General features: G+C 47.7%; 2 protein-coding genes across 4 annotated transcripts in view; both read right to left on the reverse strand.

Annotated features, from left to right (window-relative positions):
- Tulp3 (TUB like protein 3) overlaps positions 1–18225 on the reverse strand; it is a 35320-nt gene extending 17095 nt beyond the window's left edge. The window contains exon 1 of the mRNA XM_021165044.2: positions 18121–18225. Coding sequence (XP_021020703.1) covers positions 18121–18161 — 41 coding nt within the window. The 5' untranslated portion in view covers positions 18162–18225. The remainder of the gene's footprint in view (positions 1–18120) is intronic.
- A 1509-nt stretch (positions 18226–19734) lies between these two features.
- Positions 19735–25238, reverse strand: Rhno1 (RAD9-HUS1-RAD1 interacting nuclear orphan 1). Of its 3 annotated transcripts, none has more exons than XM_021165096.1 (3): positions 24707–25161; positions 21473–21721; positions 19735–20570 (listed from the first exon to the last, which is right to left on the reverse strand). In XM_021165096.1, the coding sequence occupies exons 2-3, from the start codon at positions 21635–21637 to the stop codon at positions 20028–20030; spliced, it is 708 nt and encodes a 235-aa protein (XP_021020755.1). In that variant the 5' UTR covers positions 21638–21721; positions 24707–25161; the 3' UTR covers positions 19735–20027. The 3 variants fall into 3 exon arrangements, with proteins under 3 accessions (XP_021020755.1, XP_021020756.1, XP_021020757.1); XM_021165097.2 differs by lacking the exon at positions 24707–25161 and adding an exon at positions 25178–25238 and having other exon boundaries at positions 19755–20570; XM_021165098.2 differs by lacking the exon at positions 24707–25161 and adding an exon at positions 24391–24511 and having other exon boundaries at positions 19755–20570.
- Between the last annotated feature and the right edge of the window lie 1494 nt (positions 25239–26732).

The following is a 26732-nucleotide window of genomic DNA, read 5'->3' on the forward strand; positions in this document are numbered from 1 at the left end:
CTACTTTCGCAAAAGGGCATATCCACTACCACACAGGCCCGCCCACTACCACACAGCCTCTAGGGGCCCAGAGGAAATCAGTGCCCACAAAAGCTAAGAAAAAGATGCTAACACAAGCCCATGCTAGAGACATTTTTCTTCTTCTCTCTGCCTTCTCTCTTCTTCCCTCCCCCCTGCTTTGCTTTGTGCTGGGGATGGTACAGGGCCTTGAGCCTGCTAAGCCTGTGCATTGAGCCCCATCTGGCTCTTCCTTTTTGTTTTAAAATGTATATCAAGTACTCAGAATGCTCCTAGACAACCTGGCCTAAGTGTTGTATGTGCATCTTGTTTTGCTGATCCTTAAAGCAACCCTCACAAATGGCCAGGAGGTGGTAGCTCTCATGCCTATCATCCCAGCACTGGACAGGCAGATCTCTGAGTTTGAGGCCAGCCTGGTCTACAGAGTGAGTTCCAGGACAGCCAGGATTACATAGTAAGACCCTGCCTCAAAGATAAAACAAAACTGGCTACTGGTATAGCTCAGCGGTAGAATGCTTCACACTTAAGGCTGTAGGTTCAATCCCAAACAAAACAAAGGAACAGGAAAACCAAGGAGCACTTAGAATAGCAGCCCCTTCCCCCAGCCGCAGCCCACTCCTGGTCCCCTGTGGGGTCCCTGCATGTCTTCTGAGATGTTTCTATTTCCATCCTCACTTGCATGCTCTTGAATCCTAGCTGCATTAACACAGGGTGAACAGTGTTAGCAACCAGTGGGGATTAGTGCAGATGTACAAAGATGGCGTCCAAAATGACTGAGAAAGAAACAGGGAAGGAGGGAGGGAGTTCATGAACAGTATGTGGGAAAGGGTAACCTAGAGAAAAGACTCCAGGACTACAGCTTAGCTTCCAACAGCTTCTGCAAACATGCTTTTTGCTCTGCACACGCTCTCTGTGCCTACAATACTAAACCAAAACTGTGACGCTTGCTTTCTGGCCCGGATGAGAAGGCTGTCCCCTGTCCTCACCACACCTCCCTAGGGCTGGAACCTCAGTAATGCCACCCTGAGTGAACACCACAGAAGCCTCACGCATTCCTCTCAGGGCCTCACACTGTCAGCAGGCTGGGTGTCCTCCAAGGCCGCATCCAGACACCACTAAATTCCTCCCTGCGAGCCTGGGCAAGCTAAGCAGAAGATGTAAATAACAGGGTATCATGAAAGCCTTCTGACTGACAGAGGAACAGCAAATAGACGCTATAGATAGACCTGTAACGTCTAGTTAACACCTACACATCAATAGCCAGGGGAGCTCAAAGTTAGCCCGTAGGCTGAGGATGTGGCTTAATGGCAGAGCGCTTGCCATGCATTCATAAGGCCCTGGGTTCGATCTAGAGCACTACAAAAATTAAAGAGTAAATTGAAATTCTCATTTAGCAGAAACTAAAATGTGCCACCTCTCCAGCCACCTACCCCCACAGCTTCCATATTCTACCACATGAACACAGTGGTCTGTTTTCTTTCTTTCTCTTTCTAGTTCCATCCATGAAGATTCTGCCCTTACAACCTATCACTTTTCCAAAGCCCCATGTCCTGAGACCATAACTTAGCTAGTTTGATTAACTGTGGTGGCGGGTATGGGATGAACATGTTCACACCACAGGACTTCCCAGAAGATGGGCGGATACTGAACCACTCAATATCCTTGAACAACCTCCACCTCCCGACAAGTTCTGTGAAGCCCGCTAAGGATCACGAGTGACTGCTCCACCAGAGAAGGACGCTGATGGAAGCCCTTGGCCGCATTTGCCAAGGATGTGGAGGCTGAGCAAGACTGAGATCCTGGGGAGAGCAAAGCCACCCTGCAGGGAGGGAACAAGCTAAGACTTGCAAAAAGCAAAGGAGTGAGATGCAGGGAGTGACCAGAGCAAACGCTTCCTGTACTGGCTCCTGGACATCAGCAATGCTGCTTGTTGATCTCAGACATTACAGTGAGGAACCAGGGGGAAGGAATGGCTTACTCTGGCTACCAAACGGAAGAAATACACAGGGTGGAGGGACTGTGACAGAGCTTAGGAGATAAATGACAGTGGTGTGCGACAAGAAGTACTGGGAGATGCTATGGGCAAGGCAAAAGGAAGGGTTCACCTCAAGACAGCCTTAATAAACTGTTTATTACTCATTATTAAATTACTCATCACATTTCTCTATTTTGTGAGGGATGGCATTCAGAGGTAGAAGGATCTCTTTGAGTCAGAGGCCGGCCAAGTTCCAGGCCAGCCAGGGCTCTAGAGAGACTCAGTGTCCAAAAAAAAAAGGGGGGGCGGGGCAATAGAAGCATGTGAATTAGTATGGTAGGACAAGCCTACATCCCAGCACACTAAGAAGCATTCTATACATTTATTGTGCACGGCCAGCCTCGGATGTACTGTGGCACATCTTGGGAAGGGGACTTGATTACTCTGTACCATGTCTCCACAACCATCAACCAACACACCCAGAAGATATCTGACCTGACCTGAGCAATCAGACTCCCTCGTCTGTGATTTTGATATCGGATCTTGGGGATCCAGTTTAGTCCGCGCTCTCTGAGGACATGGAGACGCCTCTGAGTGAGGCCACGTAGTTCTACAATCATTAAGCAGCAAATGCAGGGTATAAGAGATGGGCATTCTGGTCCTGCTCTGTACTTCAACTACTAACCTAAAATATGCACTAAAGGGGACTGTTACTTTGCACTTCCGTAGTAACCAAGAATACCAAGTCACCCTGCAAATAACTGATACCAGCAGATTGAGAAATACACTCGAGGGCTGGCGTGGTAATGACCTGCAGACCTCCCATGTCTGTCTCGTGCATCTTTTTTTCTATCTTTCCTATAATCACCCTCACTCCCGCCTCAGAGGACTATTCCGACTCCATAACTGAGTGTGCTGTTCTATGACTCTCTTGCCTTATTTCTTGAGTCAGAGTCTCCTACTGAACTTTGCAACTATGGTGGCATCCAGCAAGCTCCAGCAATTTTCCTGACTCCTTTCCACATGGCATTCCAGATGCAGGCATATGCATGGCCACTTGCAGACGTATACGTGTGTGTGTGTGTGTCAGGGGATTTGAACCCAGGTCCCCATGCTTGAGCAGCAAGCACTCTTATCCACTGAGCCATCTCTCCAGGCTTCAGCATCAGACCAGGATGCTGCTCAGGACGGAATACCTGCAGCAGTCGTCCACCCTCCCCGGTCAGACAGAAGCTGGCGAGCATCTTCTCAGCCAGCTACCTGAATTTCTAACAAACGGATTCCCGGGTACTTGGGTTTCTTACTCCCCCAAGTGAGCGCCTTGCATGGGCAGACTGAACAATCAGACATATCATAGAACTAGAGTACACTGATACACTCTTTTCCCGCAGCCTGCTGGGGAATCAGAGATAGCAGCCCCAGAGCAGGCTCCTCTGAAATCTGTAAGAAGGGGCCCCATCTCTGCTGCTTGGGCCTGAATCTCCTCCTCAGAGCCTCTGACTAGCCGTTGTCTTTCTGTCTACCCATGGTATTAATAACAATGATAATGAACATTTTTGTTTTCAAGACAGTTTCTCTATGTAGCCCCTGGCTATAGTGGAATTTGCTCTGTAGACCAGGCTGGCCTTGAACACACAGAGATCTGCTGCCTCCGCCTCCCAAGTGCTGGGATCAAACGCTGGCAGCAGCTCTACCCGGCGATAATAAACTTTTTATGCCCAACAGCCCATGCCAGTGCAGCTCTGGACCCTGCCTCTGTATTCCGTCCAGACACAACTCTTTAAATTTTCCTAATAATTCCTTCTTAACTTCTGAAAATCTCCATATGCTTTTCAAATTAATGTATCAAATGCTTTGCATATTTCCAACAAGTGACTCAGATTGTGTTATGTGGTAACCTCCTATACCCCACTCACATTGCCAAGGAATTTTGTCATACATTATGTGAGGTCCTACAGGACAAGTTTAAAAAAGAATAACTTATTAAACAACACATGGCTGGTTTCACTAACTTATGTTTATGACTAACGTCTGTAAATCTGACAGTGGGTGCCCTGACCAGACATGTAGATGAGACTGTCAGAAAGTATAATTTGGTGTTGCACAAACACACACACAATGCAAAGGTAATGTAAATAGGGCGTGTGCGCCAGCAATCAGCTAGCAAGCACACCAAGCCAAGATCACCGGCCTCTGTCTTTTATTTCTGATGCAGTTATAGAGACTATGCCTCATCCCATTGGTGGGAGTCTGACTTCTGTGGTGGTTTGAATATGCTTGGCCAATGGGGTGGCACTGCTGGAAAGTGTGGCCTTGTTGGAGGAAGTGTGTCATTGTGGGGGTGGGCTTTCAGAGACCCTCCTCCTAGTTGATTGGAAGACAGTCTTCTGTTTGCCTTTAGGACAAGATATAGAACTCTCAGCTTCTCCAGCACTATGCCCGCTGGATACTGCTGTGCTTTCTGCCATGATGATAATGTACCGAACCTCTGGAACTACAAGCCAGCTCCAATTAAATGTTGTTCTTTCTAAGAGCTGCCTTGGTTGGTAATGGTGTTCCTTCACCCAGGAAGCAGGGACAGACACAGTGGTGGAAGTGGAAGACAAGGGGGATAGAGCCAGCAGAGGAGAAATTCCTCTTCAGACACAGCCCTGGTCTTTGTTTCTTCTGTAATTCTTTCCATTATCAACAACTTTCTGAATGTCACACCTTGCTAAAGGAAGTGAGACAACAAAATGTCAAACACAAAAGGCCTGTCAGGTCTCCAATAATGGGACACAGAATCCTGCAGCTGAACTAAAGAAGCCTACAAAGAGGCAAAGAGGTGGCAACTGAAGCAGGGCCTCAGAGGTGGCAACTGAAGCAGGGCCTCGTGTAAGGTTCTTGTGGAGTTGGCATAGAGATGCAAACATCCAACAGCAGGCCAGTGTAAATAGCCATGTCTGCTTCCTGCAGCCTCCAGTTAGGACTAAACACCACATACTTCCTTGTGAATTGTCTTCTTACTGATGGGGGAAAACAAAACAGCAACTAAACTCATGGATAAAAGAGAAAAGACAAAAGCAACGTAGTAATTAAACACCCGATGTGCCTTCCCTAGCCACAGTCAACTCAGTCTCCTTCTGCAGTCATGCTGTCTGTCCCTCAGCTGTCTGTCCCTCAGCGTGCAGGAGAATCAGGCTTTCCTCTCCCAGGGTGCTTGCCAGGATGCTAAACACACGGCACAATATTATTTTTAATTTCTGAATGGTACTACATTTTGTACGTATGTGTATTTGGGCACGCATGCCACGGTGTATACTGGGGATCAGACGGTAGTTTCCAGTGCCCATGTGGCAGCTCCTAACCACCTGCAACACCAGTTCCAGGAGATCTGATGTCCTCTTCTGGCCTCCCAGAGCATCAGGCACAAATGTGGTGCACAGACATACATGCAGGCAAAACACTCATACACACAACAAAAGTAAATGAATCTTTAAAAAGATCAATCACTAACTGGCATGTGCTCCCTCTATAAAACAGACAGACAGACAGACCCCGCCCCGCTGCCCCCCCCCCCCAAAACACGCTGTAGAATTCTCTCCCACAGATGCATTTACAAGTCCGCTAGTACTGCATGCCTGTGATAATAGTTACTTGGAGACTGAGGCAGAAGGGTATGAAAAATACTAAACAAACAAATCAATGTGGTTTTTTTTTTTTACATGAAAAAAAAATTGGAAACGTTGCTGCATAAGCTAGAAATCTAAAACTCATGCCACTACTGCCATTAAAGACATGAACTCCAGGCTATGCTTAAGAAGGGCTCTGAGAGCCGGGTGTGGTGGCGTACACCTTTAATCCCAGCACTCGGGAGGCAGAGGCAGGTGGATCTCTGAGTTCGAGGCCAGCCTGGTCTACAAAGTGAGTTCCAGGACAGCCAGGGCTACACAGAGAAACCCTGTCTCGAAAAACAAAACAAAACAAAACAAAAACAAGAAAAAAAAGAAGGGCTCTGAGGGGCTGGAGAGATGCCTCAGTGGTTAAGAGCACTTGCTGTTTTTACAGAGGACCCAGGTTCCGTTCCCAACAACCACATGATGGCTAACCCAATCATCTGCAATCCCTGTTCCAAGGGACCCCATGTCCTCTCTGCATCTACCAGACCCTCATACGGCACACACATATATGCATGCAAAAATAAACACATGCATAAAATAAAAATAAGTATTTTTTAAAAAGGACTCTGGGGCTCTGCTGAGGGAGCAAGTGTGGCTGGTGCCAGTATGGGAGCCTGGGTGCCCAGGCCTCCCCCCCCCACACACGTTTGTATCACTTAAATGTGTGTATGCTACAGCTGTGGCACCCGGAGAAACTGTCCGCTCTTCTCTGGGAATTCTTGTTTTCACTACGACAGATCAACTTCCAAAACAAAGCTCTGCGGAGCTATTTGCTGACTTGCAGAGCAATTAGAGCGATACTTGAACTGCTCAAAAGAAAAGCGGAATTCAGCTCTTAGTTCTCTTGCTCTCTCTTGCCCTCTTGGGCTCTTCCCTTCCCCCCTCTTTCCCCCCCTCTCCAGTGTTCATGGCCGGCCTCTACTCTCTCTCTCTCTGCCTTTCTCTGGCTCTACTGCCCTATTAACTCCCCTCTTCATGCCCTGAAAAAACTCTATTCTATACTATACAGTTGTGTGGCTGGTCCCGCAGGGGAAAGGGATGCCTTGGCATGGGTCCACTGAGACATCCCCTTCCCCCAAAAAAAGAAAAAAAAAAAAAAAGAAAAAGAAAAAGAAAAAGAAAAGCAGAATTCAAAAGGAACTCAAAACAGCAGGATTTTATACTCTGCCCTGCTAAAAGGTACATGGTGTACAGAACACAGATGATTTTTAAGTCATCCATTTCTTTCTTTCCTTCTTTTTTTTTTTTTTTTTTGTTTTGTTTTGTTTTGTTTTTCGAGACAGGGTTTCTCTGTATAGCTCTGGCTGCACTGGAACTCACTTTGTAGACCAGGCTGGCCTCGAACTCAGAAATCCGCCTGCCTCTGCCTTCCAAGTGCTGGGATTAAAGGCATGTGCTACCACTGCCCAGCAAGTCATGCATTTCTTAAATGAAAAAAAGCAGAGAGAGAGAAACAGACAGGCAGACTGAGGGAAGAAGGGAGAGGAAGGGAGGAAGGGGGGGGGAGAAAGAGAGAATGAATGAATGGATGAATGAATGAATGAGAGCTGTAATACAGACATTTGGCAGGGAGAATTTACTATTATCTTGACAAATCACAAAAAACAACTTCAACAGGAAGTGATGACACATGCTTTTTGCAGGATTTTATTTTATGATCAAAAAATACTTTTTAGCCGGAGAGAGGTGGTACACACCTTTAATCCCAGTGCTATGGAGGCAGAGGTCGTTGGATCCCTGTGAGTCCTGGGATAGCCTGATCTACAGAGTGATTTCCAGGACAGCCAAGGCTACACAGAGAAATCCTGTCTCAAGAAACCAAAAGAAGTAAAGTAAAATTTTAAAGCAAACTTTGTCTGAAGTCTCAAGCAAGCCATGTACACGTCTGTCTGTTAGTGGTGATGACCTGTTAGAGATATGGTCAAGCTGCCCACTAACACGACACCGGCTTCCTCTGTGTTCTCTGGCTTCCTCCTTTTCTTTCTTCAGCCAGTTAAAAAAGGGTAAGTGTGGCCTTTCAGCCACCTCAGCCTCTACCACATAAGAAACTTCTGCCGCTCCTGATTAGTCAGCATGAGATTAGGGGCCCCGTATTGTGGTAAGGGCGGTTTTTAAACATGTTATTAAATCTAAACTTGGGGTATTGCTAAATAACTCGGGGTTGGTCTTTGACTAAATGACACTTGAGAGCTGAGACACTGAGAGATGCGCCCCAGTACCTCCAATGCGCTATCTCTTCCTAGTTCATATAACATTAACTTTATATAAAATTATATTTTGCAAGACAGAACTCTTGAACTCAGCAACTACCGATCAAAATTTCTTTGTTTATTTGTTTGCTTGCTTTGCTTTGTTTTTTTGAGATAGAATTTGCCCTGACTGTCCTGGAACTCAGTTTGTAGACCAGGGTGGCCAGGAACTCGGAGATCTGCCTGCCTCTGCCTCTCAAATTGGGATTAAATCCCACCTGAGATTAAAGGCATGCACCATCACTGCCTGACTTCAAAATATATTTTTCCCTCTTTTCTTGGTTGAGAGTCATGTAACTCAGGCTCACCTTGAACTTACTATGTGGCCAAGACTGGTCTTGAACTCCTGACTCTTCTACTTCTACCCCAAGGGTAAGGTTACAGGCAAGCACCACAACATCCATCAAGATTTTTTTTCTTACATACCGATGATGGTTTTTGTCATAATTCCCAGTCACATCACTAAACAAACAGTGTGCTTAGTTTGATCTACAAAGTATTGGTTACATAATGTTGCTTATTACAGTTTCCATGCTAATATGCAAATTAGAGTACCTACTCTATGCAAATTAACTTTTTTTTTAAATGAGATAATGTTGTCTCTGTTGCTCTAATCTGGGCTTATGAGATCTTTCCCCCTAGACAATGACACTGTACTTGGGAGGCAGAGGCAGGACAACTGTCATAAATTTGAAACCCAGCTTGAATTCTGCTTCAGCAGCCCAAATAGCTAGAATTACGAACGAAATAACATAAAATTCACCTCGTCCAAATTCTAAATTTAGTTAACCTTGGAAAGCTGTATTTTTATACATGCTGAAACACTAAGAATAATTCTGACTAGAACAAAATATTGTCCCTGGGAAAAGACACATCAAGAACAAATGAGACACTCCGGAAAAGACTCCTTCTACATAGTCCTTCCTCAACTGAGGAGAAATGCCAATATTCCAGACCAGCTGTGTTCCCCCAGAGAGGCTGGAGCGTAAGGCTGCCACAAACTGGAGCAAACTTAACTGAAGCCAGAGACTGAAAATCCATCTCTTAAGAGGCCCATTAGTAGACGTAAGACTAGAAAGCAAGCATTGCTTGGGGAAGAAGGAGTCAGTAGGTTAGAAAGTGGTCTAAGCCTTCACACAACATGAAAACACAGCAAGGACTTTACTTAGAATTATTCCCTCTTGATCTGGCCATACAAGGAGCAAGGGGAAAACATGAGGTGAATGGCTTGGCTTTCTGAGGGATTTGCGTGGGTTTCTGAGCTACAGCATCCTGTCAAGCAGTCCCTGTGGCCCTGAGCTCCTGATCATCTTGTCTACCTCAGATTACAGGCTGGGACTATAGGCACTCTATATATTCTACCACTCTAGCCTCATCAGAATCGTTACTAATAATATATGACATGATCCAGAAGCTAAAGAACGCATCCATCCCTGGGGATCTGCAAAGAGCTACTCCTCGGCACCCACAGGCCGTGCTCCTTCCTTCCGCCTGTTTCTTGGGTTACATCTTCTCTCCAGCATGCGGTTTATTTTCCTTGTCTTTCTGGGGTAGAGATGACAGCAGTGTTTTGGCTGAGAATCCCAAAGACACGTTCTTGGGCTTAGTGTAGGGCTCAGTACCCAGAAGAGCTGGTTCTTGGCAAGCCCAAGGCCCCGAGGCTCACCAAATGGATACTCATTCGTACATTGCCAGGATGTTTAATTTCTTAAACAACTTGCTCTAAAAATAATTTAAATGTAATCAGCACCTGTTGTTGGCATTTATATGCACAAATAACATTCAGAATACCTGCAGTAGTCGGCCCGGTGGCTCGTACCTCATCCCAGCAAGGCACTGAGGAGGCCATGGCAGGACTAACACGGAGTTTGGGGCAAGCCTGGGCTACCGTGTGTGATACCATCTCAAAACCAAAACCCTCAAATATCTACATTATATGCTTTAATAATACAGGACAAAAAAAAAAAAAAGGAACCCACAGAACTCAAAAGCTTGAACTTCAATTAGTTTTAAATGTTTTTTCTTCTCTATGTTTTATAATTTCCTACATGTATAAAATAAATGTCTAAACCCTACCTTCCACTCCCCCGGGCTCTTTGAAAGACTGTGTTTGTGCGTGTGTAGGTTCCCATGGAGACTGGACTAGGGCATCAGTTTGCTCTAGAGATGAAGTCAATCACAGGGAGTCCTCTAAAGAGCAGCAAGTGTTCTTAGCCAGTGAGCATCTCTCCAGCTCACCTAATATCATTATAGCCCAGAACAGGAAAGGGTTTACTTCATTTGTTTTTTTGTTTTTTTTTTAACTTATTTGGTTTGAGTGTACAAGGTGGGTGGACACGTGTGCCACAGTACACACATGGAGGTCAGAGGACAAATTATAGGAGTCTGGAGGGTTATATCCAAGTCATCAGGCTTGGCAGCAAATACCTTTACCTACTGTGTCATCTCAGCAGCCCTGAATGACTGTATTTCTCACGATACCATTGAATTATGCGATCTTAGGTATAGCACAGTCCCTCCCCCCTCTCATTTTGATTTTTTGAGATAAGGTTTCTCTGTGTAGCCCTGGCTGTTCTGGGATTTATTCTGTAGACCAGGCTGGCCTTGAACTCACAGAGATGCCTGCCTCTGCTTCCCAAGTGTGTCCACAACCACTATCTGGCTTTTCTTTTCCTTTCCCTGTTGTTGGTTATTTTTTATTTTTTGAGACAGTCTCCCTATATTATCCAGGCTGGGCTTAATCTCCTGGGCTGCAGTTCTCTTGCCTCAGCACCATGAATGATAGATACTGACAGGAACAAACACCGCCAGGCCCAGCTTTCTAAGTTCCTATCCATGAAGTGAAGGTAATGACAATTGCCCAGCTTTCTCCGAAGTGATGAAGCACACTCAAGTGGACCACATATCCTGACAGATTCCTGCTTTTTCAAAACACTGTTTAAGGCTCCTCACGGTAGTGAAAGCCTGTGGTGCCAGTACTCCAGAGGCTGAGGTGGAAGGATCTTGGGTTCAAGGCCAGCCTAGGCTAAACACTGAGAGCTGATCTAAGACAAAACAAAAGTACAGCTTAAGGCTGGGGATGTTGAGCAATTGTCAGAATGCTTGTTTGCCTGCACAAATGAAGGCCTTCAATACCCAGCACTCCTTAAAACCAGCTGTGGTGGTCAACCCTGTGACCCCTACACACACTCGGCAGGGGTGGTGGGTGGTTGGTGGTCCTGTAACCCCCACACACACTCAGTAGATGAGGTGGTGTGGTCCTGTGAACCCCCCACCTCAACAGGTGTGGTGGTGTGGTCCTGGAACCTCCCCCACTCAGCAAGTGTAAGGAAGATATATAATGGCAAGTTCAAAAGAGCTAAAGAGTGTCATCCAATCAAAATGCCCCTCCCTACTTTTGCCTCCAGTTTTCTGGACACAGTGGAAACTTGTATATGTTCCAATAGGTGGGTTTTGTTCTAATTGCATTGAAATCTATTGAAGTTTCCCCCTGCAAGGCTAGTTAATAAATGACAATGATTTAAATCTTCAGGAGCTTGTGTGAAATTCTTCTATACTTTGTCAATGAAAAGAATCTTAAATCTGTCACTGTAATTCATATGCTAGAGATGTATCATGCACCATACGGTGGCTAACACGTGCAGTCCCGGGACTGGGGAGGCTGGGACAGACGGATCAGAAGTTCAAGATCAGGGCCAGGCCAGTGCAATAGAGCAGTGGTGACAAGTGCTTGCTATCAAGCCTAATGAGGTGAGCTTAACCCTTGGGAGCCAATAGTGGAAGGAGAGAAGAGAGTCTCACAGGTTGTCCCCCAGCCTCCACTGCCCCCTCCCCCAGCCTCATCTATACAATGATACTCTCTCTCTCTCTCTCTCTCTCTCTCTCTCTCTCTCTCTCTCTCTCTCTCACACACACACACACACACACACACACACACACACACACACACACAGAGTTCTGGGGCTGGAGAGACTTAAGTTCAGTTCCCAGCACCCACATCAGGCTTTNCACACACACACACACACACACACACACACACACACACACACACACAGAGTTCTGGGGCTGGAGAGACTTAAGTTCAGTTCCCAGCACCCACATCAGGCTTTAACCCAGCTCCCAGGGGATGATGGGACTCCTCTGACCTCCTTAGGGCACTTGTACAAAGATGTACATACACATAATTAAAAATGTTTTGTTTTGTTTTTTTTTTTTTTTTTTCTCGTGGAAGAAGAGGCCAGAGGTTGGTGATCACAGATGTTTATTGGTTGATTCCAAATTTTGAGGTTTTTTGTTTTTTTGTTTTTTGTTTTGGTAATGTTTTTTTTTTTTTTTTTTTTTTTTTTTTAGAAAAGAGCTGAATCAAACAAAACCACAGGAAGAATGCCCAAGCAGGCAGTGGACACTAAGTAGGACAGGAAATGACTCCTGGTGAACTGGAGCTGAACAGGACGGCGCCTGAATGGGATTCTGGTTCACTCAAGACCCACCTCCCCAGTGGAGCTGCTCTCTAACAGGGGAAGTAAAGAAACCATCTGGGCCTCCCAACCACCTAACACCTGGCTTGGGGACAGCTTCAACTCCTCCTCTGAAGAAACCAGCTCACACATTCTCTCTGCTCGGGGAAGAACAAACGTGAACTTGTTCTTTCAGTGGGCACTGATGCCAGGAAACGGTAGGGTTTCCACAGGAAGGCCTAAGAAACAGAAACAAACTGTTCTGCTGAGAGCAAAGGACCCTGGCAAAAAGGAATCGTTACAGGATATTCTTTCCTGTCTAGTCAGATGAGGCCTTCAACATTAAAAAAAAAAAAAAAAAAAAATGCATGTCAGACACTATTCCAGCCAGAAATGTTCTTTCTTTCCTTCCTTCCTTCCTTTCTCTTTCTTCCTTCCTTCCATCTTTTTCTTGTTTTCATTTTATTTTACATGCATGAGCATTCTGCCTGCATGTGTGTCTGTGGAGGCCAGAAGGAGGCAATGGATCCCTTAGAGCTGGAGTTATGGAGGTTGTGAGCCACTACGTAGGTGCTGTGAACCAAACACAGGTGTTCTGTAAGTGCCATAGTGTGCTCTCAACCAGGGTGTCACCCCTCTAGTTGGGGGCGAGGGGGGCTCCTTTCAAGTCAGGGTCTCATGAGGCTCACGCTGGCCTTGAGTCTGACTCCTAATTTGGTGTTTCTATTTCCCCAGTGTTAGGGTTACAGGTTTGCCCACCTTGCCCAGTTTCCATCTTTCTTTCTTTCTTTCTTTCTTTTTTTTTTCCCCAAGACAGGGTTTCTCTGTATATCTCTAGCTGTCCTGGAATTCTCTGTAGACCAGCTGGCCTTGAACTCAGAAATCTGCCTGCTTCTGCCTCCTGAGTTCTAGGATGAAAGGTGTGCGCCACCACTGCCAGGCTTCATTTTTATTTCTCTGTGTGTGTGCATGTCTGTAGCTTTGCATTGGCTCATCCACAAGCAGAGGACAAACAGGCCGCACCAAGGGAAATCACACATGATGGGCAGAGGCAGGGCCTGTGTAGTCCTGGCTGTCCTGGAACTCACCACGTAGTCCAAGCTGACCTTAAACCTGCAGCTATGCATGACCATACTGGGCAGACCAATACTTCCTTAGGCAATTCTAGATCACAAGGTCTTGACACGGGCTGGAGAGATGGCTCAGCAGTTAAGAGCACCAACTGCTCTTCCAGAGGTCCTGAGTTTGATTCCCAGCAACCACATGGTGGCTCATAACCATCTGTAATGGGGTCTGATGCCTTCTGGTGTGTCTGAAGAGAGCAATGGTGTACTCATATACATTAAATAAATAAATCTTAAAAAAAAAAAAAAAACAAAGACAAGGTTTTGACACACCTTAGATTTTGTATTAACAACAAGCCTATTTGTGGATATGTGCTGCTGGGATCAAGCCTAAGGCCTCCAAACTGCCAAGCAAACACTCTGTCCATGAGTCATATGCACCCCCCAGCCCCACCCCAGCCCCGCAACTCCAGTATCACTAGCAAATTTCAGACTGCCTAAGCCTATCCTAAGCTGCTCTCTCAGAGGAATTAGCAGCATTAGCCACTTAAGCTCAGTAAAGTTCCTGCGTGTGCTTGTATAGCCGGTCTCCAATTGTCACTGAGATATAAAAAGTTAGGTGTCACCCACACAATTAAAGGCATTAATACTACAGGATCTGTATTCAAGTCTTTTCATCAAAAGCTTTTTTTTTTTTTTAAAAGATTTATTTATTATATGTAAGTACACCGTAGCTGTCTTCAGACATTCCAGAAGAGGGCGCCAGATCTCGTTACGGATGGTTGTGAGCCACCATGTGGTTGCCGGGATCTGAATTCTGGACCTTCGGAAGAACAGTCGAGTGCTCTTATCCACTGAGCCATCTCACCAGCCCCATCAAAAGCTTTTAAGTACAGGAACTGGAAAGATGGCTCAGCAGGCAACTCCCACGTAGATCTGGTGACCTGAGCTCTGTCCCCAGACCCACTCAATGTGGCAGGAGAGAGCTGGCTTCACAGCACTGCTCTCTGACTTCACATTCTGGCTATACCTCCCCCGACTCATGAGTAATAGCTAAATTTTCTCTCTCTCTCTCTCTCTCTCTTTCTTTCTTTTTTTGGAGCTGGGTATCTCTACATATCCCTGGCCATATTAGAACTCACTATATAGGCCAGGCTGGTCTGGACTCAGAGACCTGCCTGCCTCTGCCTCTCAAGTGCTGGGACTAAAAGGCGTTCGAGCACCATGCCTGGCAACATTAAGTAACTTACACCTTTCATAAACCTCATGAAACCGAAAAGCTTCTGTAAGGCAAAGGACACTGTCAAGAGGACAAAACAGCAGCCTACCGAATGGGATAAGATGTTCGTCAACTCCACATTTGACAGAAGGCTGATATCTGAAGTATATAAAGAACTCAGGAAGCTATACATAAACAAACCAAATAATCCAGTATTTAAAATGGGGTAAAGACCTAAACATAATTTTGACAGAGCAATCTCTAATGATCAAGGCACACTTAAATATTCAACATCTTTAGTCGTCAGGGAAACTCATAGCAAACAACTCTAAAATTCCACCTTACACCTGTCAAAATGGCTAAGATCGAAAACGTAAGTAACAGCTCATGCTGGTAAAGATGTGGAGTAAGGGGAACATGCCTCCACTGCTGGTGGGAGTGCAAACTTGTACAACCACTTTGGAAATCAATTACACTGGTTTTTTGTTTGTTTGTTTTTTGTTTTTGTTTTTGTTTTTTTTTTTCAGAAAATTGGGAATCGGTCAACCTCAAGACTCCTGAGTATATATCCAAAAGATGCTCCACCATACCACAAGGTATGAACGTAGCTCAACTACGTTCATAGCAACTTTATTTGGGGTGGGGTGCGGGGGTGGAAGGGTTCTCAATGGAGGGGTGGGGATAGAAACAGGAAGGATCACGGGGAGGGGGGGATTGAGGGAGAGAGTACTGGGAGAGACAACCGAAATCAGGAAGGGGGAGGCTTGTCTGGGACGAGCTAGAAACCTAGTGTAAGGGAAACTCCCGGGACTCTACGATGGTGACCCTAGCTAAGACTCCTAGCAGTGGGGATATGGAGCCTAAACTGGGCATCTCCTGTAACCAGGCAAGGCTTCCAGTGGAGGGACAGGCACACCAACCCAGCCACAAAACCTTCGACCTCCAATTTGTCCTGCCTGTAGATTGTGCAGGGGTAAAGATGGAGCAGAGGTAGAGGGAATGGACAAGCAATGACTGGTCCAGCTTGAGACCCAGGCCATGAGAGAGAGATCACCCCTGAAACTGTTGATGACATTCTGTTTGCTACACTTGCAGACAGGTGCCTACCATAACCACCATCAGAGAGGCTTCACCTAGCAACTGATGGAAACAAATGCAGAGACCCACAGCCAAACATTAGGTGGAGCTTAGGGGATCCTGTGGAAGAGAGGAAGGATTGAAGAAGCCAGAGGGGTCAAGAACACCACAAGAAAACCAACAGAATCAACTAACCTGGGTTCATAGGGGCTCACAGAGAATGAACCCCCAACCAGGGAACCTGCACGGGACCAACCTAGGCTCGTTGCACATGTTACAGTTGTGTATCTCGGTCTATTTAACAGTGGGAGCAGAGGCTGGATCTGACTCTGTTACCTGATTTGGGGATCCTTTCTCCCTCTTGGGATGCCTCCTCCAGCCTTAAAAGTAGAGGAGGTGCCTAGTCTTAATGCAACTCGATATGCCATGGCTGGTTGGCATCCATGGGAGGTGTGCCATTTTCTGAAGAAAAAGGAAGGAGTGGATGGGGGTGGATACTGGGAGGAGGGGAGGGGAAGGGGGAACTTTGGTCAGGATGTAAAGAAAATTTCAAATTTAAGAGAGAGAGGGGGAGAGACAAAGAGAGAGGAGGGAGGGAGGGAGGGAGAGAGGGGGGAGGGGGAGAGAGAAGACACCTAGTACACAAGTCCACCCAGGCGTGGTGATACACGAGACACTTGGGAGGCTCAGGCAGGGAAGATTTTGAGTTTGTGGCTAGCCTGGACCACTGGATTATACTGACATTCAGTCAAGTCAGTCTCGCAGTCTCTCTCAAAACACTCTTAATGACTACCCAAAAAGCAAGGCAGTCACTGGCTTTTAGCAACAAACCTGCATGCTCTCCTAGGGCAGGAGAAACTAGGGGCTCCCACGGGCTCCTTTCCTGTCAATCAACTGGAAATTAAAGAGTCAATTTCCTTCTTTGGAAGAAAAGGTTGGGGGAGGGGGCATTAAAATTACTCCTTAAAGCTTCAAGTCCAGGAGATGAAAACAAAACAAAACAAAAACCTGCTAGCTGGTCCCAATTTCAAAGTCAAGTCCTTTGTTCCCTAAAATCATGAGTCATGGAAGGCAGAGTCAGATGGATCTGTATGAGTTTGAGGCTAACCTGGTTTGAATATCGAGTTTCAGTCCTGCTACATAAGAGCTATCTCAAAAAATAAAATCACATCCCTATGAAATCTACTTCTCTAAAATCATTTAGTTAACAACTAAATCCCTCAACTGAATGCGATATCATCTGATTTCAACCGGATGGATCCACGCTGAATTCTAACTTTCCTAACCCGACCTTACACTTGTAAATGTATTTTCTGTTCCCAAAATGGAGAAGTTGTAAACAAGTTTCAGAGAGCAGCTATCATGTTTATAGAATTTAGTTGATGAAAGATGAAAACAGGTCAGCCTTGGGAGGCAGAGGTAGGGGGGCAAATGTTCAAAGTCCTCCTTATTAACTTATTATTAAGTTTCAGGGAAGCCTAGTGTGTATGAGACCCACAGAGGGGGTAGGGGTCTCTATTCCGTCTTTATAACTTTTTAAAATATGGTTTCCGATCAGTTAAAAACCAGTTTAAACGTCGGACCCAATCCTAACACGCCAAGCCTTTATCGCTGTGGTAATGGAATGGTAAAGGAAGAATGCAGTTGGCATGTTTGATTTTAATCCTCACACATTGCCAAAGTTTTGAGCCAGTGATTTCACACGATCCCCCCCCCCCATTAACTTTTCGTTAGCCTAGCTGACAAGAAATGAACAGGCTGAGATTGCAGCCCGTTTGTCTTCCCAAGCTCACTATGTGAACCAGGCAAAAAGAGGGGTATTGGTAGAAAAGCCAGGGGCACGAACAAGAAAGAGTACGGATCTGTCTAAACTAAGTCCTGATTGAAAGAACGGCTGGAACTCAGAGGAAGGAAGAAAGAAGAAAAGAACAGTTTTGCATTTTCAGCTCTCGGACTCGGACTCGTTCCAGAATTCCGCAATGACTGCCAAAAGCAACGGCCTTGGAACCAATTAACCATCACCCGCGACCTTCCGCGTCGACTCCCAAGAGTGCCCTCCTTCCAGCTCAGTTCTGATCCTACTCGTGAAAGACACGGGGGAGGGCGAACGCATTGCAAGTAAGGGACCCCAGGGGAGCAGGGCGAGCTGGTCCAGGGTAAACTCCAGGGGAGCGGCTCAAGAGTGCTGGAGGCACGGGATGCACAGCGCATTGCAAATGAGGGAATCGGAGGCCCTAGGGGAGTAGGGTGAGCAGGTTCGGGGGAAACTCCAGGAAAGAGACACGAGAGAGCTCTGGCGACGCGGGGTGTGCAAAGCGCCTGCCCAGCCTGGGGACCCGATCTTGGCCTCCGCTCTTGCCCGACCACCCTGGAGACCCCAGCCCGCCCCACCGCCGCCTGACCTGTCCCCGCGGGGTCCGGGTGCGCAGCGCGCCGCCTCCATACCCGCCCGACCGGTGGCATCAGCGTCCAGACCCGGAGACGCCGCCGCCCGGCTGGAGAGGATGGAGGAGATCGGGCCCCGCCCCTGGCAACCACACCCCGCACTGTCGCCGACACCCATTGGTCCAGTACCCTGCGCTCCCCTCTCACTGGCAAATGGCGTTAGCCACGATGCTGGAGGGTTTCCAGGGGGCGGGAGGCACCGGGAGGCGAAGGCGCGTGCGCTAGAACCGGGAGCAGCCCCCCGGGGCTGGGTCGGAAGAGCCTGCTGCTCCATTCCTCCGCTCCGGGACTGGCCCCCACAGAGCGATCCCCAGCACCCCTCTGTGGCACCGAGAACATCCAGGCTGCTGCCAGGGTGTGGTCCTTGGGTTTTCGAATCTTTATCACCTGAAGCCTCACCATCTATCTTACCGACTCTGGGATAGCCGAGGCCTTCAGCCTCCCAAACCAACCCTTGTCCAAAGCCCAACTGAGGGATCCCTACCTGGGGACCTTCAGCAAATGTCCTTATTGAAGGTAGCAGCTAAGCTGTCCTCTCTGCAGTAAATCATGCCTCCAGCCATCAATGCCTTTGTGGCTTTGGTCCCTATAGGACTTTATGACCAGAACTATAGCATATAAACTTAATTAGTAAGGCCAAAGTCACACTGATGTTGAGTCCAAAAATTCACTTAAAAATAATGTATGTATTTTGAGACAGGATTTCACTATACTATCCTTGGTTGGTCTGGAACTCTGAGATCCTACTGCCTCTGTCACCCTAGTGCTAGAATTAAAGGCATGTGCCATCATGCCCTAGGCTATTATATGTATGCATATGTTTCACCTATGTGTATGTCTGCATATCATATGCATCCCTGGTGCCCAAGGCTGTCAGATACCCCGGAACTGGAGTTACAGATGGTTGTGAGTCACCATGTGGGTGCTGGGAATAGAACTCGTGCCTTCTGGGCATCCAGGGCTCATAACTGCTGAGACACCTCTCCAGGTTCCAGAAATTAATTTTTGAAAACTAGGGAAAAATATGGTACCTGCACACATAGGCTAGGAAAGCATTGTACCCACTTAGCCCCTCTCCCTGTGGGGCTCTGGATTGCTGTGTGTGTGTGTGCGCGTGCATGCGTGTGCGTGTGTGTGCGCGTGTGTGCGCGCTACAAATCTTCACTCACAAGCTCTGCTTGGCCTAGAAAGGGCTAGTGCTAAATGAATAGGGTTGAGAGAGATGCTATTTGAATGAGTAAGAGGACCACTGAGACTGGCACATCCACAGTACCCACACTAGAGTGTGAGCTTCCACTTTATGGACACATAGGATAAGTTACTTATAGGAATCCATTTCTCCACCACATGTGATAGCGTCATATTTCTTCCACTGTAAACACATCTCAAAACACAAACCTAAAGTACTCATCTGTCCCCTAGCCAAGGCTGTCAACCATTAAAAACCAGAGCTCTCTCTTGATTTTCTCCAGTCGCTGAGCCTCACAATCGGTACCAAAAGCATGAGATGAATTAGTTCGAGGAAGAAGACTAATAAGCATAGACCTTTTATAGATGGGCACGAGGCTGCATTACTGACAACGGCTGGGTTCTCTAAAAACTCGGCAGCCATTTATTTACAAACGCTGTAAACAGTACAAGATACTTCAGAGGTTTAAACAGTTAATGTGAGAAAAATACCAACAGTTCATGACACTAAATTCAACGGTTCCTGGTGCGAGACGGAACCCTAGAAACTGAACTGCAACTCTGGCTAAGTGGTCTTCCTATTGCTGTTCATCCCCTTTCATCCTTTCAAACCAGAAATGACTCGAGAAACCTCCCCACAGCAGCTCTGGGATTAACTGAAGTCTGTGCAGTCCTTTCAGATCTTCACAAGGAACTGGCTTCTATCCAGCTTCCCCTTCTCTTTAAGGTAGGCAAACAGGTGCCTTCTGCGTCTCCACGTGACCTTAATCCCATACTTCTCCTCAGGGGTATCCTTGACGAGAACAGGCCCCGGCTCTGGGCTGCTGGGAGTCCTAGGGCCAAGGATGCAGCTTGGAAAACTGTTTTCCTTCTGGTCTGGGGAAATGGGATCGTCTCTTACAGAAGACCCTGGGGTCTGGATGTCAGGGGGTGTGAACACATGAGGTAAACTGTGAGGTACATGCACTGACAGTTCTCCACAGCTCTGGGGACTGAACAATGGCACTAAAGGCCTTCTGGGTGGGTCCTTTTCTGAGTTCTGGGGCTGCACTCGGTTGGATAGCAACAGCGTCTCTGAACTGGAAGACTGTGGACTCTCAAAGATTAGACGTGGAAATTTGCAGGCAGATCTCCGAGTTGGGCGCCTTGCCTGGTCTCGGTGATGCTTCCGGTGTATCAGAAACCGGCTTTCCGCTGCTGCATCAAACTGGGGTGACACCTGTGCATAAAAAAAAAAAAAGATGGTGGTGGTGGCGAGCCAACTGCAAAGCAGCTAGAGTAAATGTGTCTGATCCTTTATTTTTGTCCAGAATTGTGAGGACTTGCTACAATACAGGACAGACACCCATCCAGCTATGGGGTATGACAAGAAGGCAAGAGACCTGGGCTAGCTATCCAATCGCTCTGCCCTTCAGGGTGCGCCCGAGGAAGAGAGGAGACAAGGCCTCTCTCATCACCACTACACTGCTATAGCTTGTTTAACTCCCTGTCCTTAACCTTCCTGAGAACAGGGTCGGAAGGATCCTCAGGAGGGCAGGGACAGACTGACTGTCTTCAACGCCTGGCTGAGGGAAGGCCTGGCAGGAAGGTCTTCAGTGAATAATGAACGGCAGCCCCATAGAAGTGACTGTTGAGGAGTGGGATCTAACACACGTGTTTATTCAGTCAATGCTTATGGATTGCTTTTGTCAGTTTCACCATGAAGACCAGGCAGGCCTTTACCTTGACATCCTTCTGCTGCAGCTCCCAGTGCTGGATTTGCATGGATTAGCATGACATTGTGGAAGGGGTTTTCTCCACTAAGGTTTAGTAACTCGTAGAATACCTAGTATTTTTCATATAAAATGCAGGAAATAATCTTTCATGTTGGTCACCTTTCTAGCTTCTTCACCCCGCTACTGGGTAGTTAAGTGTCCAATCAGAACTCTTAAGGGGAACCTGGCAGAGGAGGCTCCAATACCATATAATGCATATTTTGGTGTGAAGGAAGAAAAGAGGATATCTAAGACAATACCACAGCCAGGAACAGTAACCATTGCCCTGACCCTGCTCCAAAAGGATTCAGAGTCCGTATTCTGAAAACCCTAACACAGCAAAGGTCAAAGAATTGCCAGGACCTACCCAGGAATTGACGGTGCTCTGATCAATGGGCTTGCTGGGCACCTGAACAGTGTGGGTAATGGGCTGCTGGCAAGATTCATAGTGGTGTTTGGGGCCCTCCAGTGGCTGTTGGTGAAACAGCAGCTGGGCTTTCTGGGACTGTCTGCGTCTCTTTTTGGGAGGCATCAATAGGTAAATGAAGAGCAGTTGGTAACCACATGATGCAGGTTGCCTTCCTGGTCTGGGTCAGGGTCCAGTTGCAAACCATGCCTGGAAAGAAGAAACAAAAAGGAGACAGGGGGAAAATCATGTGGGTGACACCCTTCCCCCAATTCTTCATGACATCAGGCTAACAAGTCTACCAGAAATTACCAATCAGACTCAGGTTGTAGAGAAAACAGCTTCCTTTTTTTTCTTTTTTTTTTTTTTTTGGTTTTTCAAGACAGGGTTTCTCTATATAGCACTGGCTGTCCTGGAACTCACTCTATAGACCAAGCAGGCTGGCTTCGAACTCAGAAATCCGCCTGCTTCTGACTCCCAAGTGCTGGCATGTGCCCCCACTGCCCGGCTGAAAACAGCTTCCTACACCACCATGAGAAACATTATCTTATCCATATATATTCAAGGAAACTCACTCAATGAGCACCTGCTGAACTCATGTTATTGTGCCATGCTAAATGCCAGGAATTAAAGATGAGCAAGTTCTTAGTCACAGTACTGAGTACCAAGTTCCTGTAGTGATACAGAGGTCCCCGTTTTTGAGGCACAGTGGTACAGCACTTGCCTAACATGCACAAAGCCTTAGGTTTCAGTCCCCAGAACTGCAAAAGAGGGGACAATGGCGAGGACGAAGGAAAGGAAGAAGAGAGAGCTGACTAGAAGGAAACAGTCACATCTCAGTATAGTGCAGTTCGCTTCAGTTCACGTCAGAGAAGGCTTTCTGTAGAAGGAGAGCTGAGAGAAGCAGAAAGCAGGAAGGTCACTGGAGGCTGAGGGGCAGGCACCACATGCAAAGATGGCTACAGCTGGACATGGGGCACATGCTAATTAGCCCAACTAGGCAAGAGATCAGGAGTTCAAGTCACGCTTGGGCTACACATCAAACCTCTCAAAAGCCAAACCAAGCCGGATATGGTGGAGCGTGCCCACGACCTCAGCCCGTAGGAGGGGAGGCAGGAGGATGCCAAGCTCAAGGTTGCCTGTGGCTAGAGACCAACCTGAGTTACATCAAACCTTAAATAACCAAACAGCTGTCTTGTGAATTCAGAGAATGACAAGCTCACTGTAGACCGAGTAGGAAAGGCAGCTCAGCAGTAAAGAACATGCCTCGAAAACCAAGGGCTTGCTGGGCAGTTGGTGGCGCAAGCCTTTGATCCCAGCACTTGGAAGGCAAAGGCAGAGGCAGGAGGATTTCTGAGTTCAAGGCCAGCCTAGTCTACTGAGTGAGTTCCAGGACAACCAGGGCTACACAGAGAAACCCTGTCTCGAAAAACCAAACCAAACAAACAAACAAACAAAAACCAAGCCCAAGGGCTTGAGTTTGATCTCCAGAACTCACAAAAATGTGGAAGGCCGAAACCAATTCCCAAAAGACATCCTTTGACATCTATATGCGTAGCATGTGTCCCCTCAAATGCATTCGTCCTCACACACAATGTCACTATCTGTGAGGCTGTGACTAGCTAACAAAAGGAAAAAGAAAAAGAGGCTAGGGGTGGTAACATCCATCTTAAATCCCAGCATTCAGGAGGCAGGCAGATTTCTCGGAGCTGGAGGTCAACCTGGTCTATATAGTGAGTTCCACGACAATAAGGGGATACAAAGTGAGACCCTATTTAAAAAACATTTTAAAGAACGAATGACAAAAAATATTAGACATAGTGTCAATATTGGGTCTGAAAACCAGGTGAGGCCACATGAGTGTGGGGTTGCGTTGAGTAACCACTAGAGGTTTTTAATAGAAGCTTGTAATCACATCTAGGTTTTGTTAAAAGACAAACAACAACAACAAAAAGAACAGCCCACAGATTCTCTAGCATATAAGGAGATGTCAACTGAGTTACGGATTGAGTCCCATGTACTTAGCATCCAGCAATCCCGACCTTGCATGATTCTGAATATATTCTTTTTGGCCCTCAGACTGAACCTCAGGCCTCAGCACATTAGGCAGTAACTGTACCTCTTGGCTATAGACCAGCCCTCATAGAATTATTTTGGCTTTTGTGAGACAGGGTCTCACATAGCCTCCTCTGGCTTCAAATGCACTATGTAGTCTCTCCACCTCCCAAATGATGGGAATCACAGGCTGGCCCCACTGGGAAGGCAAGTTAAGGAAAGAAGGGCCTGCTCTGGCTCACAGATCCAGGGTTTGAGGAGTCTCAGCAGCGGGAACTTGACAGCAGCTGGGCACATCACCTTAGCAGGCAGGAAGCAGATGAATTCTCCAGCTCAGTTTACTTTTAGTCAATCAATCCACAACCCATGAAATAGGAAATAGGGCCAGCCACATCCCGTCTCAGTTTTAGCTATATAATCTCTTACCCAAACAAAATCTAAGTCAGGTTTTGGCTCATTTCTGCTCAACCTTTGCCTATTTTTATTAATCTTTGAGATAGAGTCTCCTTATGTAGCCTTGGCTAGCCTGGGGCTGGCAATGTAGATCTGGCTGGCCTGGAATTCAGAGATCTGCCTGCCTCTGCCTCCTGGGTGCTGGGATTAAAGGCGTGCACCACCACACTCTGCTCACTCTTCAAACACAGTCTTATTATGTAGCCCAGACTAGACTAATGGGAGGCCCTTTTGTCTCACACCAGAATTATTGGTACGTGCCACATACCTAGCTGCTTACAACTGGGCTACAGGAACTGACTGGGTTCCTTTAAATATTAAATAACAAAATTCAGAAAGGCGAAGACCCTGCCTCCTGTCTCATAGCATACCACACTACGTCTTAGGCCTTTGTATTCAGAAGGCCTCCTCCGGGTCAAAGCAGCTCTCCCTTCTCTATCTACTTCAGGGTTTCCCCCTCTTCTGTGTAATGGGTAACAGATCTTACACCGCGTTCTCAGCTCCTTTAAAAAAAAAAAAAAAAAAGTAAAGAAAGAACGGCTTTACTGTCCTAAGTCAAGATCTCATTAAAATAAACAAAGTTATCACAGGAGGCTGCGGGAGAGCGAGCCAGTGACCCCGGCTACTCCGAAGGCGGAAACACGAGGATCCAGAATTCTACACAACCTTGTGTCAGACAAAACCCACCGGCCTCTAACTTGTTCCTCTGTAGCTAGAATTCTACCGATCTGTTCATCTCATTCTGTGCTCCCTCGCCATCAGACGCTGAGGCCGGGGGAAGGACGCCCGGGTCCGCCGCTGGATCCTTCGCTCTTTTCGTAAAGTACGTCGAGGGAATAAACGATCGTCGGGACACCTCGGGGGCTGGGGCCGGGGAGAAGGCGGCCACAGACCGGGGCGGGGCGGAGCCACGTAACCGCAAGTCTAGGGCCAGAAACCCAAGCCGGACCCCACGGAGCCGCGTGGACTGAGCGGGGCGGGGGACCCGGGGGTAACCGAGTGGGTGGCCAGCCCGGGGAAGTGGCGTACGCTGTCCCGGAAGGAAGTCGACCACGGAGGCAGGGCGGTCCGGGGCGGGACGGAGCAGGCTGCTGGCCGCCGTCCGCGCGTCCCCGCGTCCCTCCCGCCGCCCCTCGAGCCCCGCCAGGGCCGCCTTACCCGCCCTCCCGGCCGCGGCCGCCGCTCCTCAGGACGCCGAGCGTTCGGGGCCGGAACCCGGAGACAAGCCGGTGCCGATTGGCGACGCTCCGTCACGTGACCGCAACGCTCCGCCGGCGCCAATTTCAAACAGCGGAACAACTGAAAGCGGCGCTGCGGGACCCACCCCCGCCCGGGCTCCCCCGTCACCCCGCCCCGGGCTCCCACCCCGGCCGTCCCGCCGGGACCCGCCGCCCGGGCCCGGCTCGGCCCCGCGTGGAGCAGACGCGGCCTGTGAGGTGAGTGGGGTGCGGCCGGGTCCAGGGAGGGCTCGGAGTCGGCACTGCCGGGGCTGTGGGGCGCGAGGGGGTGTTGGGTACCGCCGGGAAGAAGGTCTGAGCCTCCGGCCTCGGCCTTGCTGCCGCCGCGTTCTCCTAGCATCCCCGGACCCTGGGAACAGGCCTGCCCTCGGAGTCTGCATTTGCAGTCAACCCTGCCTCCGCCTCCACCGCTGCAGGGCGGGATCCTGGCTGAGTGTTGGTTGCAAGGTTCCCTGTTGAGTGTGGAGAATAATGGGGTCGTGGAGTGGCTCTGCAAGTCGCCTTCCGCTAGAAGATATTGGGAGTGTTAGGGAAAGGCTGGTCAAAGAGAGCTACCCTATGGTGGGGGGTGTCTAACATTTGATTGGGGTGGGGTGCAATGGGAAGGGAAACGAAAACTGAGATTTGAAGGTCGAGAGAACGGAGTATGAAGAGAGCTGCAGGGTGGAAGGGACCTGAGAACTCTTAAGCAGCTGGCAAACGTCAAAAGAGTGTAATCCCTTCTTTGGCAGGTGTCCTAAAGCGACAGCTGCTTTCTCTGTTTCTCACAGGATTGCAAAAGTGACAGGATTTAACTTAATGATAAATTATTCTATCTACCTATAAAAAAAATCCATAGGAATGCTTTTTCTAAAGATTTCCTTCCTTAGCGTTTCAAGGCTACTTTAGCATAGGCAGGCATAGTGGTGAATGACTGTAATCTCAGCACCTAGAAAATTAGAGGCCAGAGGCTCAGCAGTTCAAAGCCAGCCTGGGCTACAAGAGATTCTGTTTCAAATATAAAAGCCACCTTAAGCATATTAATGATGGCACATCTTAGTATGAAGGAGATCAGTATTACAATCTTACTTTTGAAGCAGAAGATCAAGGTATATAGAGTATTATACTTACAAAACTAAAATATTGCCAGGCAGTGGTGGCGCATACCTTTAATCCCAGCACTTGGGAGGCAGAGGCAGGCAGATTTCTGAGTTCCAGACCAGCCTGGTCTACAGAGTGAGTTCCAGGAAGCCAGGGCTACACAGAGAAACCCTATCTCAAAAACCAAAAAACAAAAAAAATCCCACTAAAATATAGTTACTTTCAGGTACCAAAATGTCACTGTGCACATGCTTTGCAGATTTTGAAAGAAGGAAAACACACTTTTAAAAAAAATTAATGTGCCGGGCGTGGTGGCACACGCCTTTAATCCCAGCACTCGGGAGGCAGAGGCAGGCGGATTTCTGAGTTCGAGGCCAGCCTGGGCTACAGAGTGA

Source organism: Mus caroli, chromosome 6 (assembly GCF_900094665.2).
Source record: "Mus caroli chromosome 6, CAROLI_EIJ_v1.1, whole genome shotgun sequence".
NCBI lineage: Eukaryota > Metazoa > Chordata > Mammalia > Rodentia > Muridae > Mus > Mus caroli.

Bases quoted from the DNA above. Each gene is read 5' to 3' on its own strand.
- Rhno1 (XM_021165096.1), bottom strand. From the start codon at position 21,637: ATGCCTCCCAAAAAGAGACGCAGACAGTCCCAGAAAGCCCAGCTGCTG. The intron at 20,571-21,472 runs GTAGGTCCTGGC...TTTTATGCACAG, and splicing joins AGAGCACCGTCAATTCCTGG to GTGTCACCCCAGTTTGATGC.